This window comes from Macrosteles quadrilineatus, unplaced genomic scaffold (assembly GCF_028750875.1).
Source record: "Macrosteles quadrilineatus isolate MER2022 unplaced genomic scaffold, UCM_ALF_1.0 Scaffold_1__1_contigs__length_201487025, whole genome shotgun sequence".
In the NCBI taxonomy this organism is placed as follows: domain Eukaryota; kingdom Metazoa; phylum Arthropoda; class Insecta; order Hemiptera; family Cicadellidae; genus Macrosteles; species Macrosteles quadrilineatus.
The window spans coordinates 102,416,190-102,433,278 of NW_026542594.1; the positions used below are offsets into that span (position 1 = coordinate 102,416,190).

The following is a 17,089-nucleotide window of genomic DNA, read 5'->3' on the forward strand; positions in this document are numbered from 1 at the left end:
TACAACAGCTAAATGGTTTCCTCCTATATGGAAGGATGAGAGTGATTGTAAATTTCTATGAATGTAATTATTGTTCAATCAAGTTCAATAAATAATTACAAGTAAACGTATCGAATTATGTGAGTGACAAAATGTCAATGTATGTCTGCAATGCAATCAATGCTAAATATACTGAACAATATACCGAAGAATAAATATACTGAACAATTAGCGCAAGTAAGTTTTACGTTAAGCTGACTTTAACAGAATACTCAATCAAACTTGATCTTGCACTATACTTGAACGAACAGAATAACAAATGTCTGAGTCAAAGCAAGGTGATGACTACCTTATACAGATTCGTCGTACTTGGTCCTCGGAGACCCGTGCGTGGTTGACAGTCGTCTGTCTCGTGCCCTCGTAGTGGGTATGATCGACTCCCTGACTCGACTGTCAGGTAACGTGAAGTCTGCTCTCTCGTGTCCTGGCCTCGACTGTCTCGAGGAGCTGCGTGTGGTGCAACGGCTGGGGACGACGTTGTGCGCAGGTCCAGTTGGGCATTCGCAGAGCGCCCGGCGCTGTGCGAATGGAAGCTGCCGACTCAAACGTTGGCGGGATTTACAAATTTACATTTGTGACATTGCATTGGAGCTAAATCGGCCCGTTACACAAAATAAAAAATTCATGGCAAAATTTTACATGTTACATTATGTTAAATGAAGGTCCACGACTCACTTCAGATTTGTCAGATTTTATTTAGTGCTTAATAAAATCAAAGCCAAACATTTACTGAGTAATTTGAGACCAGAAAGAAGTTGGTGACGTATTAACAACCCGAGTTATAAATCTTTTAATAAAAATATATTTCCAAAAAGTTAAATTTAATATTGTTCTGAGGTTTGTAACTGGTCTTTAACTTGTCTGATTTTAATGCTCAAGAGCTTAAATGAAAGTCCTTACATTACTGAATATTTTAAGCCTAGAACGAACTGCAAGCGTTAATATGAACTGGAGATATAAGAAAAATAATTTTTTTTGAATATCAAACTACGAAACGTCCATAAGAAATGTATGGGGGAGAGTTTTCGTTTGAGTATATCTTCTAAATGAAAAAAAAAATATTGAAAAACAGATTTCGGCATTGAAATTAGTGTAAAAATGTATTTTGTAATGATGTGTCACAACACTATCATTACATTGGAAAAAATTATCTATGTCCAATATGGCGGATCCAAGATGGTGTCCAAAAACGTGTTCCCTATCAAAATGAAGTACTAACCACCTAATTAATACAGGAGGTGGTCCCAAGTAAATATCTCGAAAAATGTGCATAACAAATGCATGTGAAATATATTTTTTTAATTTGTCCAATGTTGGGAAAAGCTGCCATTTTAAATTTTGATTTTAGTGGTTTTCACGTGCACCGATTTTTGGCAACTTTTAGTATGTCATTCTGCAAACCCAACACTACAAAATAAAATCATAAAACGTTTTCTTGCAATTTTTTTAACGATCCCTGTGTAAGTTTTTTTAGTTTGCTTGGACTAACAGCTGAATAACATGACAACGTTTGTTCATATGTGTACAAAACACCCTGAATAGCACTTATTCTCTGTTTGGAATGTTTAAAATATAAACAAATCGGTACTTTCCTGTTATAGGGAACATTCATTATTATCGATGATTTTTTTTCTCGATGTATCGATATTAACAAATTGAAACTTATCAGCTGACAACTACGATAAGTATTGTTCAGTATCAACAAAAGATAATGAAATGAACCTGTCAACAAATAAAATATAAAAATAACCCAACATAACTAACCAAACTTGCTGTAACATTTAAAAATTCCGTGTTTAACTTGCCTTTTCTGTTATCAAATGGGATTTTTAAATGGTACAGCAAGTTTGGTTGGTTATGTTAGGTTAGCTTAGAAAAGTTTCATATCTTAATCAATATAATAGACTATTTTATTTAGCCTAAACAAGATCAGTTGTCAATTTGTATAATGGATAGGAAAACAAAAAAAGGTATTGATATATCAAAAAAATCATTGATAATAATGAATTTTCCCTTTAACAGGAAAGTACCAAAAAATCCTCCACGTTTTAATGCACAGGTTACATATTGCTTAGACTCCTGTATATAAAAACTTGCAACCTCAGGGTTTAGGGTTAGTGCTTGGAACTCTCTTTAATTACCAATTTCCTTGCTAATCTTTTAATTAGAAACTTTTTTTATGATAATAAAGTTAGCCTTTGATTTTTTTTTTTTACTAAATAATTTTATATCGAATTTAGATAAGATTGTTCTAAAACAAAAGTCTTTACTTGAATCAAGATTTTAGGCTATATAAATTTTAACAGCTATGAGGCTACTCGATCCACCTCAGAATTAGGCTAATGTTCTCAAATTGTCCAACACCTAAATAGAATTGTTTGTAATAATAAGATGGAGATTACCAAGTTTCTTCCAAGTTTCCACATTTCTTCTTGTTTAAACTATTTGAAATAATTGGTTTATTGGACTATTGGTTTAGCTTTTCACTTTTTACTAGAAAATATTATAATATAAAAATCATACAAACTAGTTTTTAAACTCTCACCCAGGCTAGTTCATGGTAGAAGAAGGAGGAAATCCAGTTGTTACCCAACACATGTTTTTCAGCAACAATGTATTCAGGTCTTCTATATCTTGAAGTTCACTGTTCACTTTTTAGTCACTCAGGCCAATTAATAGTATATGAAATTTAATTTGGGTAAATTACTTTTTGAGATTTGGTTTAGATATATATAATTATTTTTACTTTAGCTTGTGTTTGAAATAGATTTTAAACATAGTATATTTTAAATAGGCTTTTAGGCTTAATTGACTGGTAATAGGCTATTTATATATTATTTAATTATACAAAATTTTATGAACTGTTGCAAACTAAAAAACAATAATTTGAATAAATGTGTTCTCAGTCTTAAAGTTAATTTTTTACATTGAAAACAAATCTATATTACATTTTTAATTAAGTATATAACATTTTTAGTTTGTGGTAAACGTACAACAATAATCAACCAATTAATGTTATGTGTATCACAAAAAGTCTTTAAAATTATCAGAAAAAAACATATTTTATTGAAGCTCAGCACTGGACAGAGCAGCAGAAGAGCGTGCGTGAGTAAAGTGCTCGTGCAGTGTATGTACGTTGCGGGTGCGAGGCGAGGGAATTTCTCCCAGCCGGCTGAGTTTGGCCGGTCGACCGACTGAGTTGCACGACATGGCAACCGGGCTTAGTCGGTTTCGAGACTAGGATCTAGTCGGTTTTTCGGCTAAAAATTGTTAACATATATTAGCATTGCGTGGGGTATCTGTGTCTATACTCCTTTTATCTATGCTAGCGGTGGCCATCTATCGTTTAGCTCTATTTTATCTAATTAGTTTCTTAGGATTAAATCCTTTCGCTTAACGAATAATTATTACGCGCAACTGTTTGATTAAACAGTTTATCTGGCGGATAAAAGAATAAAGTCTGGGGATTGTTATCAATCAGCTACGAATATTAGTATTAGATTTATTTTAAACCTATCAGGTTAAATTCTTGGTTCAATTATATTAATTAGGCCCCGACGAGTCTGCAGGAATTGTTTTTACATTATATTCTATTTTACATTATTTACCAACGTCTTTAGCCAAATAGTTTGATTGATTGATTGATTCTGTAGGGGCGGACCTTGTTCTGTTGCACGTCAGCCACTGATGGGCTTTTTGCGCTCCCCACATGGTACTTCAGAGTCCGTCAAACCTGAGTTGCTTAATGAACTCAAGCATCCTGTCAATGAGCTCCTCCTGAGGAAGGTGTCTGCCCCTTGTCATTGCACCAAGAGTACTGTCCCTTACCTCATTCAGAGCTGTGCAGTCGTAGAGTAGGTGATCAGCAGTCTCTTCTGATCGCCCACATTTCCTACACGCAGTGTCACCATTGTGGATTCTCAAGCGATGCAGGTGTAATTTCAGAAAGCCATGTCCAGTGACCATTCCTGTGATCTGTCTGAGTCGCCTCCTGTCCAAGCGTAGGGCATTGGAGGCGACCGTCTGGGAAGGGGAGAAGAGGGTGAGCTTACTTACCCTATGGTGCTGAAGCCTAACCCATCTTTTCCTGTGTTCCTCCTGAGCCCATGCCATGACTGAGTGACATGCATGCCCACGAGAGATTCCACAGAAAGGCTGTGGTCCCACGAAGTCTGAGGCTGACGCGACATTTGCTAGCCTGTCAGCCACCTCATTCCCTTCTATCCCTGAGTGCCCAGGGACCCAACAGAGCGTTACCTTGTTGCGCCTGCCCAGGTCACATACCGCAGAAAGGCAGTCCCAGACCACCTTAGAATTGAATTCATAGGAGTCAAGCGCTTTGAGCGCAGCCTGGCTGTCTGTAAAAATGGAAATGTTGATGTCCCTGAAGCCTAGCCTCAGGTTTTCCCTAGCACATACCATAATTGCAGTCATTTCGGCCTGGAACACAGTTGGGTGAGTGCCCATAGGAAGACAAATGTCCACCCCGTTCTGCACTCCATGAATTCCAGCCCCAGTCCCACTTCTTACCTTAGAACCATCAGTATACCATTCAAGGTCGCCTTGTGGAAGAGGATTCCCACCGGACATCCACTCATCCCTGGACGGAAGGAGGACAGTGAATGGTCTGGCGAAGAAGAATCGAGTCGGCATGTGATCCGAGGGCATGTCCATTACTTCCCCTCTTACCTGCTGAGTGATCCGAGAGTGACCTCGGGATCCTCCAACATCCAACCTAAGGTTTTCACACTGGAGTCTGTAGGCAGTCCTCCTCGCAGTGACCTTGACATACAGGTCAATCGGAGTGAGGTTAAGAAGGCAGTCCAGTGAGGCTCCCGGACAGCTGCTCATTGCGCCCGTGATGATGAGACAGGCGAGTCTTTGGACGGCAGCCAGATCTCTCACCGCCGACACTGAGTCCATCTTGGGCCACCACACGAGTGAGCCATATCTCATGGCAGGCCTTACCACGGAGACAAATAGCCAGTGCATGAGCACCGGCTTGAGCCCCCAGGTTCCTCCCACCATCCGTCTGCAGGCCATGAGTGACCACTTACCTCGATCAATGACCTTTTGGAGTTGTGGCCCCCATTGCAGCTTTCGGTCCAATACCACCCCCAGGTACTTTACCTGATTCTGCATTTCAAGCACTGTGTCTTGTAGTCTCAGAGGTCCTATGCCATTTAGATCGCGCCTCCTCGTGAAGGGGATAACCGCCACTTTGGAGGGGTTGATAGAAAGGCCTACCTCTGTGCACCATTGTCCAACTGACCTCAAGGCTGTGTTCATGAGGTTGGAGACCGTTTTATTGAATTTGCCCATAACTAGTATCACAATGTCGTCCGCGTATCCTTGAACGAATACACCACTATCACTGAGAGATCTAATTAAGTCGTCCACAACAAGGTTCCAGAGAAGAGGAGAGAGTACACCCCCCTGTGGACACCCTCGTGTGGTCCTGGCCTCCAGAACCTCATTGTGAAGAGAGAGTCTTACCTTCCTCCTCTTAAGTAGAGACTCTACCCACCTGCACACCACCTCATGGAATCCACGAGCTCTGGCAGCATTGATTACAGCCTGGGTTTCAGTGTTGTCAAAGGCGCCCTGGATGTCAAGGAACGCCCCAAGTGCAATCTCCTTGAACTCAAACGCCTTGTCGATTCTGCTTACCAGGTGATGTAGGGCAGAGTCACAGGATCTTCCTGGGGTATAGGCGTGCTGGTTTCTATGTAGGGGATTGACTAACGATAAAAATTGATAAAATTGATTTTAACGATAAAATGAGATAGGATTTTCATGAAAATTCTTTAATACTGATAAGGTTGAGAGATAAGGAGGGACCAGGTCGAGGTACAGGTGAACTGACCCTTGTACTCACCTGCGATAAGCTCATCTGTACTGGAGTATAGCTCAATGTTTACAAACACTGCTATCTAGGAAGTTACTGTTGGTGAATATTGTTTATATTTTGACAAGGGAAATTTGGACCTTCATTTTATCATTCAAATTTGGCGAGAATATATATATATTTTATATATTATCGATTGTGATTTTCAACATAGAAGGACTTTATTAAATATCCTCATCTGTACATCAATCAAGCTCCGGCAATATACACTATATAAAGTCCCCTCAGCCGAATAAGCTACCAAATAGGCACCATGGCGGAAGCCGTTCCCGTTCCTCATCCATGCGGAATCTGTTTGAAAGATGTCACGGCTCGACAACAAGGAGCGCAATGCCGGGCAGACTGCAATAGATGGTTCCATAAAGATTGTGCTAAAATAAGTACCTCTGATTATACTCGCCTTGCAAATGATGACAAATTTATTTGGCAATGTATGCGTGCTGATTGTGTCAAAACGATGGATCAACCGAATGATTTGCTTAAAGAAATCAGAAACCTCACAACAATTGTTCAATGTCTTGTCGAAAAAGTTGACAACATTAAATCATCTGATTTAGCGGAAATAAAAAATGACATGAAAGCTGTTAATAACAAACTTGTATCGATTGATAATCGTATATCTGATTCTGAGTTACGCATTGGCACTCTTGAAGAGAAAGTTGAAGTTCTTGAGACTTCATCAAAGTCTGCTGTATGTCCTGAGGATATTATTGGCGAAATTGAGGATCGCTCCAAACGGGCACGCAACATTATCGTCCATGACCTACCTGAAAGCACCAACAGAGATATTCCTACTAGAATTTCGTACGACAAAAAGCTTATTAAAGATTTAATGCTGGCAATTAATTATGGTGATCGCGCCGAGGATTTCAAACTTTATAGAATTGGTAAGCAGAATAAAGACAAGTCACGACCATTAAAAGTTATTCTCAAGAGTCCTGAAGATGTAAAAATATTTCTTGAACTGTTTACTGCTTGTAAAAATGATCTTCAAAACTCCAATACAGAACTTTCAACTATTGGCATCACTAGGGATAGGACCGATCGTGAACGCCTTCATTTGAAACAACTGAAGCAGGAGCTAGAGAAGCGCACTAAAGCTGGTGAAACCGATATTACGATTAAGTACAGAAACGGTATACCTGCAATAATTTCCAAAGTTTCAAAAAACGAGTAGATGTTTCTGGTGATCGACCCCTCAATGTCTATTACCAGAATGTTAATGGACTCCGAACCAAATTATCTGAACTTAGAGAAGCCGTCTCATCATGCTTCTACGATATTATTATACTAGTAGAAACTAATCTATCTTCTGATATCCAAAACTGCGAACTGGGATTTGATGGGTTCATTGTTTATCGTAGTGATCGATCCGTCATGACTAGCAACAAAAAATCAGGCGGAGGTGTACTTATTGCAGTGCGTCAGGAACTTGTATCAACTAGGCTACGCATTGCCAGTGAGAATGTGGAATGCCTATTCTTGTCAGTAAAACTTGCTGGCAAAACCATAGTGTTTGGAGGAGTCTATATTCCCCCTCAGTCTAACAGCTCCCTTTACTCCAGTTTCTGTGATTCTGTTGAAGAGGCAGCCTCTTTATGCGACATGAATGCTGGCACAGTAATAGTTGGTGATTTCAACCTGCCTGATACAAACTGGCTAGACTACTCCGTGTCTCAGTGTAATTTGGCCTCTCAGCACTTGATCAACTTGGCCAGTTTCTTGCATCTACAGCAGAGGAATGGAGTCCTCAACTCACGGGGAAATCTACTCGACCTGGTATTTACTAATATTACGAATGTTAATGTCTCTTCAGCGTTGGACATTTTTCTCCCTCAAGAGGACTTCCACCCTGCCCTTGAGATATCCTTGTTGCTACACGAGTCTCCTTGCATTGATGAATCAGTCTTAGTTTATGACCTCAAGAAATGTCAGTTGCAGAACGTCAACCATTGGATTCAGTCCCTTAACTACCCTGCATCTGACTTACCGGATGTTGAAAGCTACTTTGAGAATTTTTGCCAAAGTCTCTCCTGCTGTATTCGGCAAAGTTCACCTCTTAGAGTGATTAAGAAATCCAACTTCCCTGCCTGGTTTTCTCCTAAACTTAAATCTCTGGTCTACAAGAAAAAACATCTACACAAAAGGTTTAAAGAGACACTTGACATCGAGATTTACGATGAATTCAGAACTATAAGGAACACATGTAAATCTTTGGTCAAAGCCTGCCATAGATCATACTTAGAGAGGGTTGAGAACAGTTTAAGATCTAATCCAAAATCTTTCTGGAGTCATGTAAAATCTTTAAATAAAACCAAAAGCATTCCCAGTAGTATCCATTACAATGGTGTATCAGCCGACAACCCCTCGCTGATGTGCGACCTGTTTGCCGATTACTTTTCGACGATTTATAGGACTCCTGGCGCAGATCATCCCGCTCCTAGCCTACATATGTCTGGTCCTACTCTCTCCTCCTGGAATATTTCTGCCTCAGACGTGGATAAGAAACTTAAGAATTTGGATGTCTCTAAAGGTGCAGGTCCGGATGACATAACTCCTGCTGCACTCAAGTTTTGTTCGGACAGCTTGGCCCCCCATCTCTCAATCCTCTTCACTTCCCTTCTTAGAAGAGGCATTTTTCCACGAAACCTCAAGCCTGGATTTCTGGTCCCTATTCACAAGAGTGGTGATGCAGATGACGTCAACAACTATAGGCCAATAGTTATTCAGTCCGCATTGGCAAAGTTATTTGAGAGTTTGGTTCTAGATGTTGTGGAGTTCACCTACAGGAGTTCAATCATCCCTCAACAACATGGCTTTCGTTCTGGCAAATCCACTGTCACCAACCTGATGGTATTCTCCAGCAATGTCCTCTCTGCTTTCTCTTTGGGTGAACAGACCGATTGTATATACCTAGACTTTACTAAGGCCTTTGACCGAGTGAACCATGCTATTCTCATTAAGAAATTGCATGCCTTTGGTATCACCGGCCCTCTTTTGGAATGGTTTGACAGCTACCTGTCGGGACGTACACTCAGAGTCAAGCTTTCATACAACATCTCCAAACCGATTCAGGTGACTTCTGGTGTACCACAGGGGTCACACTTGGGACCATTCTTGTTCAGCTTGTTTGTCAATGACGTTGGGGATTCGTTGGGCTGCGAGTATCTATTATTCGCAGACGACATCAAAATCTACAAGAAAGTGTCTTCTCTGCAAGATCAGCATGAACTCCAGGAAGCTCTTAATACCGTTGTCATGTGGTGCACCGATAACCTGATGGAACTTAATGCTGGAAAGTGTGTAGTTATGTCATTTGGAAGATGTCAGAACTTGCTTGTCTACGACTACACAATTCTAGGCACTCAGCTAAGGAGAGTAAATGGGGCTAGGGATCTTGGAGTGTTCATAACCCCTACTTTGGACCCAGGTGAACACATACAGAGAATATGCATGAAGGCCAATTCTGTACTGGGTTTAATTGCCCGTATTTCAAGGAGTGGTGCTTTCTCTACCAATACTTTGAAGATCTTGTATGTTTCCTTGGTGAGACCTATTCTCGAATATTGCTCCACTGTATGGTCTCCGTTCCAAGTTGGCCATATTAATTCCTTGGAAATGGTTCAAAAGCGCTTCCTTCGCCTGGTTGGTGTTCGAGCAGGGATTCGCTATATGGATGTTAATACTGATCATATTGCAGCTCAACTACAATTGCTGCCGCTCTTATCAAGACGAACTGCATTAGATCTGATTTTCCTGTACAAAATTGTCAACTACCTGGTGGAATGCCCCGAGATTCTTCAGATGTTGAACTTCCAGGTTCCTCAGAGAACACGGCTACAGAACGTTTTTGCCAAGCTGCACTACCCTACCTCATACATGTACCATAGTCCTGTACCTCGCCTGATGCGTCTTGGAAACAACGCCCATCTGGAGTTCTTCGGAGTTCGTCCTACTGCCTTCAGAAGAGATGCATTTTTGAGTGTTGTGAGCCTAGCGTGTAGTGAGTCAATGTAGTGTTGCACCTTGAATTTTTATTTTTTATTTTTTTGAATTTTTATTTTTTTAATCATGACCATGCTTGGTCTAATTATACATCACCTCTCATTCATGTCGATCCTGTTATTGTGTTTGTCTTGGTCAGAGCTACTTATTACCATTGTATGCACTATTATTATTATTGTTATTATGTCTTGTTATTATATATCGTATGCATCTTGTGTCTCATTCTCAGTTATATCTCTTTGCTCGTTAACCATCTGTACTTTTACTTGCAATGCTAGCTTCTTTCTTTTTTGGTTTGTCCAGAGTCTGATTTTTACTCACTATTGTATGGCACTATTTATTAATATTATTACATGTCTTGCTATTATGATTTGTATGCATCTTGTTTCTCTTTCAGTATTATTATTATGCCTTTCGCACGTCACCTGATATCCTCTTGCATATCTTTTTGTAATGCTAGCTTCTTTTGTTCATAGTCCACCTGTTACTAATTTTGTATGTTCTATTCAGTAGTATTACTATCCTTATGCATCTTGTATTCACCTATTGTATTATTTAGTATTTGTTATTGCTTGTGGTATTATTTAGTATTTATTATTGCTTGTTATCTCCCGTATGTAATGGCATTATTGTACAATGGCTTCTGCCGTGAATAAACGAATTGAATTGAATTGACTCTGAGGACTGTGTCCCCCACATACCTCAGCACCAGTTTCTCTAGGGTCTTCAACAGGAATGAGGACAGAGAGATGGGACGGAAGGACTTGGGATCCGTGTAACTTGCCTTACCAGGTTTTGGGATGAAAACCACCCTTGAGATGCTCCAGGCCGGGGGAATGTGTCCCAGGGCCAAGCTGGCCCTGAACAACTTACTCATTGCCGGAAGTAATATATCGATACCTTGCTGGAGACAGACAGGTCTTACCTCGTCAGGTCCAGGTGATTTGTATGGGATGAGTGACCCTATGGCCCATCTCACACGACTGTGTGTCACAATGTGGCACGCAACCCTCCACCGAGTGTTGTTTGCCCTTGCGACAGCTTGTTCCTCATCCTCCGGCACCAATGGCTCGCTTGGGATGATGCAGCCAGGGAAGTGGGTGGCCGCCATGAGCTTTAGCACTTCCTTAGGTTCATACAGCATTTCTAATAATATAATAATAATAATAATAATAAATCTTTATTTCTCCACAAGTAATACAATAAAATTACAAAGATCTATAAAACAAATTATTTTACAATGTAATAAAAAACTTATTGTTAATTAATTAAATAAAAACAGTTTGCTTTAACTTGCGAAGAAATATACACACCCAAAGAAGATTAAAACTTCTGTGTGTGGGCGGGAGTCTCAACTAATACTTAACAATAACAAAAAATTCTCCGAAAAGGGTAACAAAATGAATTATAAATTAAATTTACCTTTAGTCCAATAACTTTTGTGGAAAAGACAACAAAGAAAACAAATTCACCAATATCTAGGAAGTAAAACGAAAAGTATGTAACTATAATAATGAGAACATTTTAAGAAATTGAAGGAAACAATGAAAACCCAGACTCTGAAATACAGATACTTACAAATATAAAGCAAATACATTGAGCTAGACATTACTTACTAATATTATTAAGAATACAACTGTTCTATTTCATCATATGACTTGGTTAATAGCCACTTTTTCAAAGATTTCTTAAAAACACTAAATGACCTACTCTGCTTTACAGAAACAGGAATGACATTAAAAATTTTAATTGATAAATAAATAAAACACTTCTTAAACAAGGTACAGTTTGGTTTGGGTAAACGTAGAATGTTATGTGCAGTTTGTCTAGTTGAATAATTGTGAATGTTATCAACTGTTGGTCCTGCATTACCACTTAATTTGAAAAATATAGTCAATACTTTAAAAATATATAAATATCTGAAGGGAAGGATATTATGACTTACAAATAAAGGTAGAGAATGAGAATAAAAATTTACATTACATATTAATCTGACAAATTTCTTCTGTAAAGTAATTAAAGATTTTAAATTCGACACATAGGCACCTCTATACAAAGAAATTCCATATTCAAGCTTAGAATTGATTAAAGAGTGGTAAACCTGTTTTAAGATGGGAAGAGGACAGCAATATTTGAGGTGGAAAAAAGATCTAAGTGAGTAACGTAATGAATTCTTTAAATTATTTACATGCATCTTCCATGATAGATTTTCATCCAAAAGTACACCTAGATATTTGGTAACATTACATTGTTTTATAGAATCACATAAGCAACTAGTTTTATTACAATCTGTTTTATGTAAAATTAAAGGTGCATTAAAAACATTTGACTGGGATAAAGAAAAATTGATAAAGATTGTTTTAGAAACATTTAGACAAAGTTTGTTGCAACTGAACCAAAGTGATATTTTATGTAGGTCATCCTGCATTATGTGATGAAGCTCATCCAAAGTGCTTGCACAGTATGACAATGCTGTATCATCAGCAAACGCTGTTAGGCGTCCATTCAAAAGACCACTGCACAAGTCGTTGACAAAAATTAAAAATAAAATAGGACCAAGGACTGATCCTTGGGGAACACCGAAGTTAATACTTTGGATACTACTTTTGCTCTTCTTAATTTTAACCAGCTGCCTCCTCCCAGAAAGATATGACCCAAACCATGAAAGTGGTACACCTCTTATCCCTGCTGATTCTAGTTTGTTCAAGAGCAAAACATGATCGATAGTATCAAATGCCTTACTAATATCTAAGAACAAACCAGCTGTTTTATTATGAGTTGTGCTATTTAAGTTTCCATAAATATTTGTCAAAAAGTGTTGAAGTGCTAACTCTGTACTAAGGCCTTCTCTAAATCCAAACTGATTTGGTGAAAAAAAATTATTGTTATCTAAAAATCCAGTGAGTCTATTTTTAACTAATTTTTCTAGTAATTTTGAAAGCACAGGAAGCAGTGATATTGGGCGGTAGTTCTCTTCGTTACACTTATCTCCTTTCTTAAATATGGGAACTACTGTGGCAATTTTTAAGATGTCAGGGAAACAACCGCTAGCAATACTTAAATTGAACAATTCTGTTAAAACTGGAGTGATCTCGTCACATATATTTCGAATAATAGCTGCAGAAAGGAACTCATCACCTGTACTTTTGTGAGGGGAAAGAGTACTAATTAATTTTGCAACTTCATGCTCAGTGATGGGACTAAAAAAAATTGAATTTAAGCTATTCACTGTCTTAAAAAATTGGGAATAGACTAACTGACACTGAGGAGAGGGATCTTGACATGAGGCAGCAACTGTTTCAGGAACTTGAATGAAATATTCATTAAAAATATTGGCTACATCTCTATCACTACTAATAAGAGAACCCTCTTTCTTAAGCAATATATCAGAATGCTTTGAACCTTGACCTTTTATAATACTGTTTATTACTCGCCATTGCTTCCTACTATCCTTAAAATTGTCATGAAACAATTTACTGTAATATGTAAACTTAGCAACCTTAATCCAATCTCTTATTTTGTTCTGATAACTAACAAATTTATCTCTATTTTTTTGGGATGGATTTCTTTTGAGTAACTTGTATAATTTATCTCTAACAGTAAAAGCCTTGAGCAAACCAGCATTCATCCAAGGTTTAAGCATTTTTTTATTTTTTAAATGCTTAATTCGAGAAATTGTACAGCTATCAATCAAAGTTAAAAGTTTGGCATAAAACATATCATAAGCATAATTAACATCTAATGTTTCAAACACATCATTCCAAGTAGTTTTAACAATTTTAGTTTTTAATTCATTATAGTCTACATAGAAGCTTGAAATATTATTCACATATTTAATACATAAATCATAATTAACTAGACAAGCTATTGTGCGATGATCAGTTATATTTGATTCTATTACAGATATTTTTGTTGCATTGTATAATCTGGACCTAAATAATATGTGATCTATAAGTGAAGAAGAATTACCTTGAACACGCGTGTCAATATCAATTAATTGTTCAAAACCCAGGTTTGAAACACTGTCTAGATAAAAATCGGTTTCAAAATTATCCAGCTTGACATTTATATTAAAATCTCCCAAACATATAATATCATGGCATTTTATACTAGATAACGTTTGAGATAGCTCCTGAATAACATCCCTTGAGTTAGATGAATGCCAACGGTATATGCCTAGAATATAAAAATTAACTCTTGATAAACTACAAGAAATTAGTACAGTGTCACAACCTTCAATAAAACATTCACAAAAGACTGAGGAGATAGATTGATGAATATAAACGATAACACCACTGCTACGCAAATTAGAATTACAAGAAGAATAAACATTAAAATCATTAATACTATAAAGTGCAGTCTCCTCGTTATTTACCATCCATGCTTCTGTAAGGACTATAACATGGGGCTTATTTTTTAGACAATTAATATATGAGATAAATTTATCAAAGTTTCTATTTACACTCCTGATATTTTGATGCAAAAAGAGAATTCCCTTTTCATTGTCCAACAACTTATTAAATTCATCTAAACCACTTATAAGTGATGCAGAGTTCATTAAAATGTTACAAATATTTTAATTTATTATCTTTAAAAGGTTATAACAAATTATAAACTATTAAATAAAATAAAAACTACAACACATAACTGTAATATGTTATAGATTTTAAATGTTTTGCTAATATAGGGAATTTTAAAGCTTACAATTTAATTAATTTGTACAGTATCAGGATCATTACTATTTGTTCAGCAATTTTTTCAAAGCTTCTAACACCTAGTTAAAATAATGTCCATGAAAAATACTGTAAGGAGGTTGGAGTATAAAAGTTGATAAATCCAGTAGCAGGATAAAGTGCCCTTTGTGACCCTGTAGATAAGAAGCTAAGTTAACTATCTGAAGTCCAGTTGTTATCAGTGTACTTAAAACCAGCATGTCTAGGATTTTCATTGTGTCCACACAATAATATTGAATAATTATCTATAACTTGACTCTTAATGAATTTAGTCTGTCCATTTAAACTTGTACCAATCAACCTAGCTTTATTTAACTTTAGCCAAATCGTCAAAGTTGGTGATCTTAATTATGTCTTCGCTGTCCTTGCTTTTCCTCATAAATATTTTCGAGTTCATGATCCAAAGAGATTCAAATTTTTTCCCCTTTTTGATTAGACTAGCCTCATAAAATAGCTTTTTGAAGAAAGGAGTCAGGTGATCATTTACAAAAACATCATTTGCGGGAGAACTTTCAACTAGAACATCAGATTTAATTCTTTCTTTTTTAGCCTTTTTCAAAAAATTGTCACGTTTTTGTCTGTTACTGAACTGTACAACAATCGGGCGAATCTTTTTATTTTTTTTGCTACTCACAGGAACTCTGTGTGCAGCCTGAATATCTTGTTCTACGTTGATAGGCTCATTGATAGCAGTTGCAATTTTACTCACTACTTGTAGAACATTTTCATTTTCAATTTCAGGTACACCTTCTATTATAACATTAGAATTACGTCCATATTGAAGCAGTTCCTCAAGTTGATTTTTTAGTGAACCAACTTCTTTGTTCAGCTTCTGGTTCTCCTCAGCTACTTTTTTACTACACTTTTCTAAATCTGAGACACGTTTTTCAGTATCATTTATTTTAACCAAAAAGTCGTCAATTTTATCAGAGCAAAATTTAACAGATCTTTCTAAATCAATGATTGAAACACCGATTTCCTTAAACTTACTTTCAATTGCATTTTGCACTATCTTTTCTATTTTCTTCTCAAGTTTTTCTAGAAAATTTTCTGTTAAATTACCTTGATTGTCCTGAAGCTCCGACACAGAAGAAACACTTACTGGGGGACTAGATTTCTCCCCCAGGCTCCTTAAGGGGGCCTAGCTTGGAGGAGTTGTCCTTTGTTAGGACAGTGTATATCCTAGATGTATCTCTAACACTTTCTAGCTTGCTACAGAAATGTTTCCAGGAGAGCCTTTTGGCCCTCCTTACAGCCATATTATATTGGGTTAGCAATCTATGGTAGCCATCCCAATTATTTGTCCTCTTCGCCCACCTGAACTGAGACCTCTTTTTCAGGCTGGTGAGCTCTGTGGTCCACCAACTCACTTTACCCTGCTTCCTCACCGTTAGCGGGCAGCTCTCGTCAAAGGACGTGACAATGGCCTCGCCTAAGCTCCCAGAGGCAAGGTCTAGCGTGTTGGTGTCTCTGACCCAAGGGAACTGTGTGTCAAAGCATTCAATGCGCTCTTTAAGAGTTGATCTGTACATATCCCAATCTGCCTTTCTGGGATTCCTGAACTCAATCTTTTCCAAGGAAAAGTTACCAATGTTGAACATGATATGTCTGTGGTCAGAGAGGGAAGGTTCCTGGGATACCCTCCAATCCAGAATTCTGTGACTGATCCCCACGTTGGTTATAGTAAGATCTATTACAGATTACCCAACCCTGCTATGAAAAGTTGGTTCTGAACCGACATTAGCAATCATTAGACCATTAGAGGCTAAGTATTCAAGAAGTGCCTTACCTCTTGCGTTATTATCCCTACATCCCCAAGCAGTGTTGTGGGAGTTGGAGTCACAGCCCAGCACGAGGTCGTCGCCGGTCCTGGCCGAGTGCTCGACCAGCTTCCTAACTTCCTCTTGCGGAGGCTGCGTGGGCTCATCTTGCGGCATATATACTGAAGCAAGTAGAAGACGCCGTCCGGACTCCCTGCATTTGGCCTCTACCGTCGTGATGTCTCTGGAACAAAATTCCAGAACCGGCACACAAATGGTGTCATTACTAGTCCAAATGCAGGTTCTAGGATTCCGGACCTGAGCCGAGAATACCTGGCCCCTAGAGACCCCCATTCCCGTTATATTGCCGTCTCTAACCCAGGGTTCCTGGATAAGGGCAAAGTCAAAAGCCCCACCCGCTGTACTCGCACAGAGTACCGCAGTGGCAGCTTTACTGTGCTGTAGGTTCGCCTGCAGTATTCGGATCTTCATCAGGAGCACCTGAAAGAACCTTGAGTTGAACCCTTGTTATACCCAAGAAAATCCTCCAGCCCCTGTCCCTCAGGAACTTGGCACTCCCGCAGTCAATTGCCAGAACCAGAGTTTGGTGTTCCGCCTCTCGCTTGCAACTAACCACTCTCCAG

The 17,089-nt window shown here is 38.3% G+C and overlaps 1 protein-coding gene across 2 annotated transcripts in view; it reads left to right on the forward strand.

Annotated features, from left to right (window-relative positions):
- Positions 1-17,089, forward strand: part of LOC129000572 (39S ribosomal protein L2, mitochondrial) — an 85,033-nt gene that overhangs the window by 58,768 nt on the left and 9,176 nt on the right. The window contains exon 4 of one of the 2 annotated variants that reach the window (XM_054427620.1): positions 16,026-16,131. The exons of the other annotated variant lie outside the window; for it this stretch is intronic. Within the exon in view, the coding sequence (XP_054283595.1) occupies positions 16,026-16,131 (106 nt within the window). The remainder of the gene's footprint in view (positions 1-16,025; positions 16,132-17,089) is intronic. 2 annotated transcript variants of the gene reach the window in all.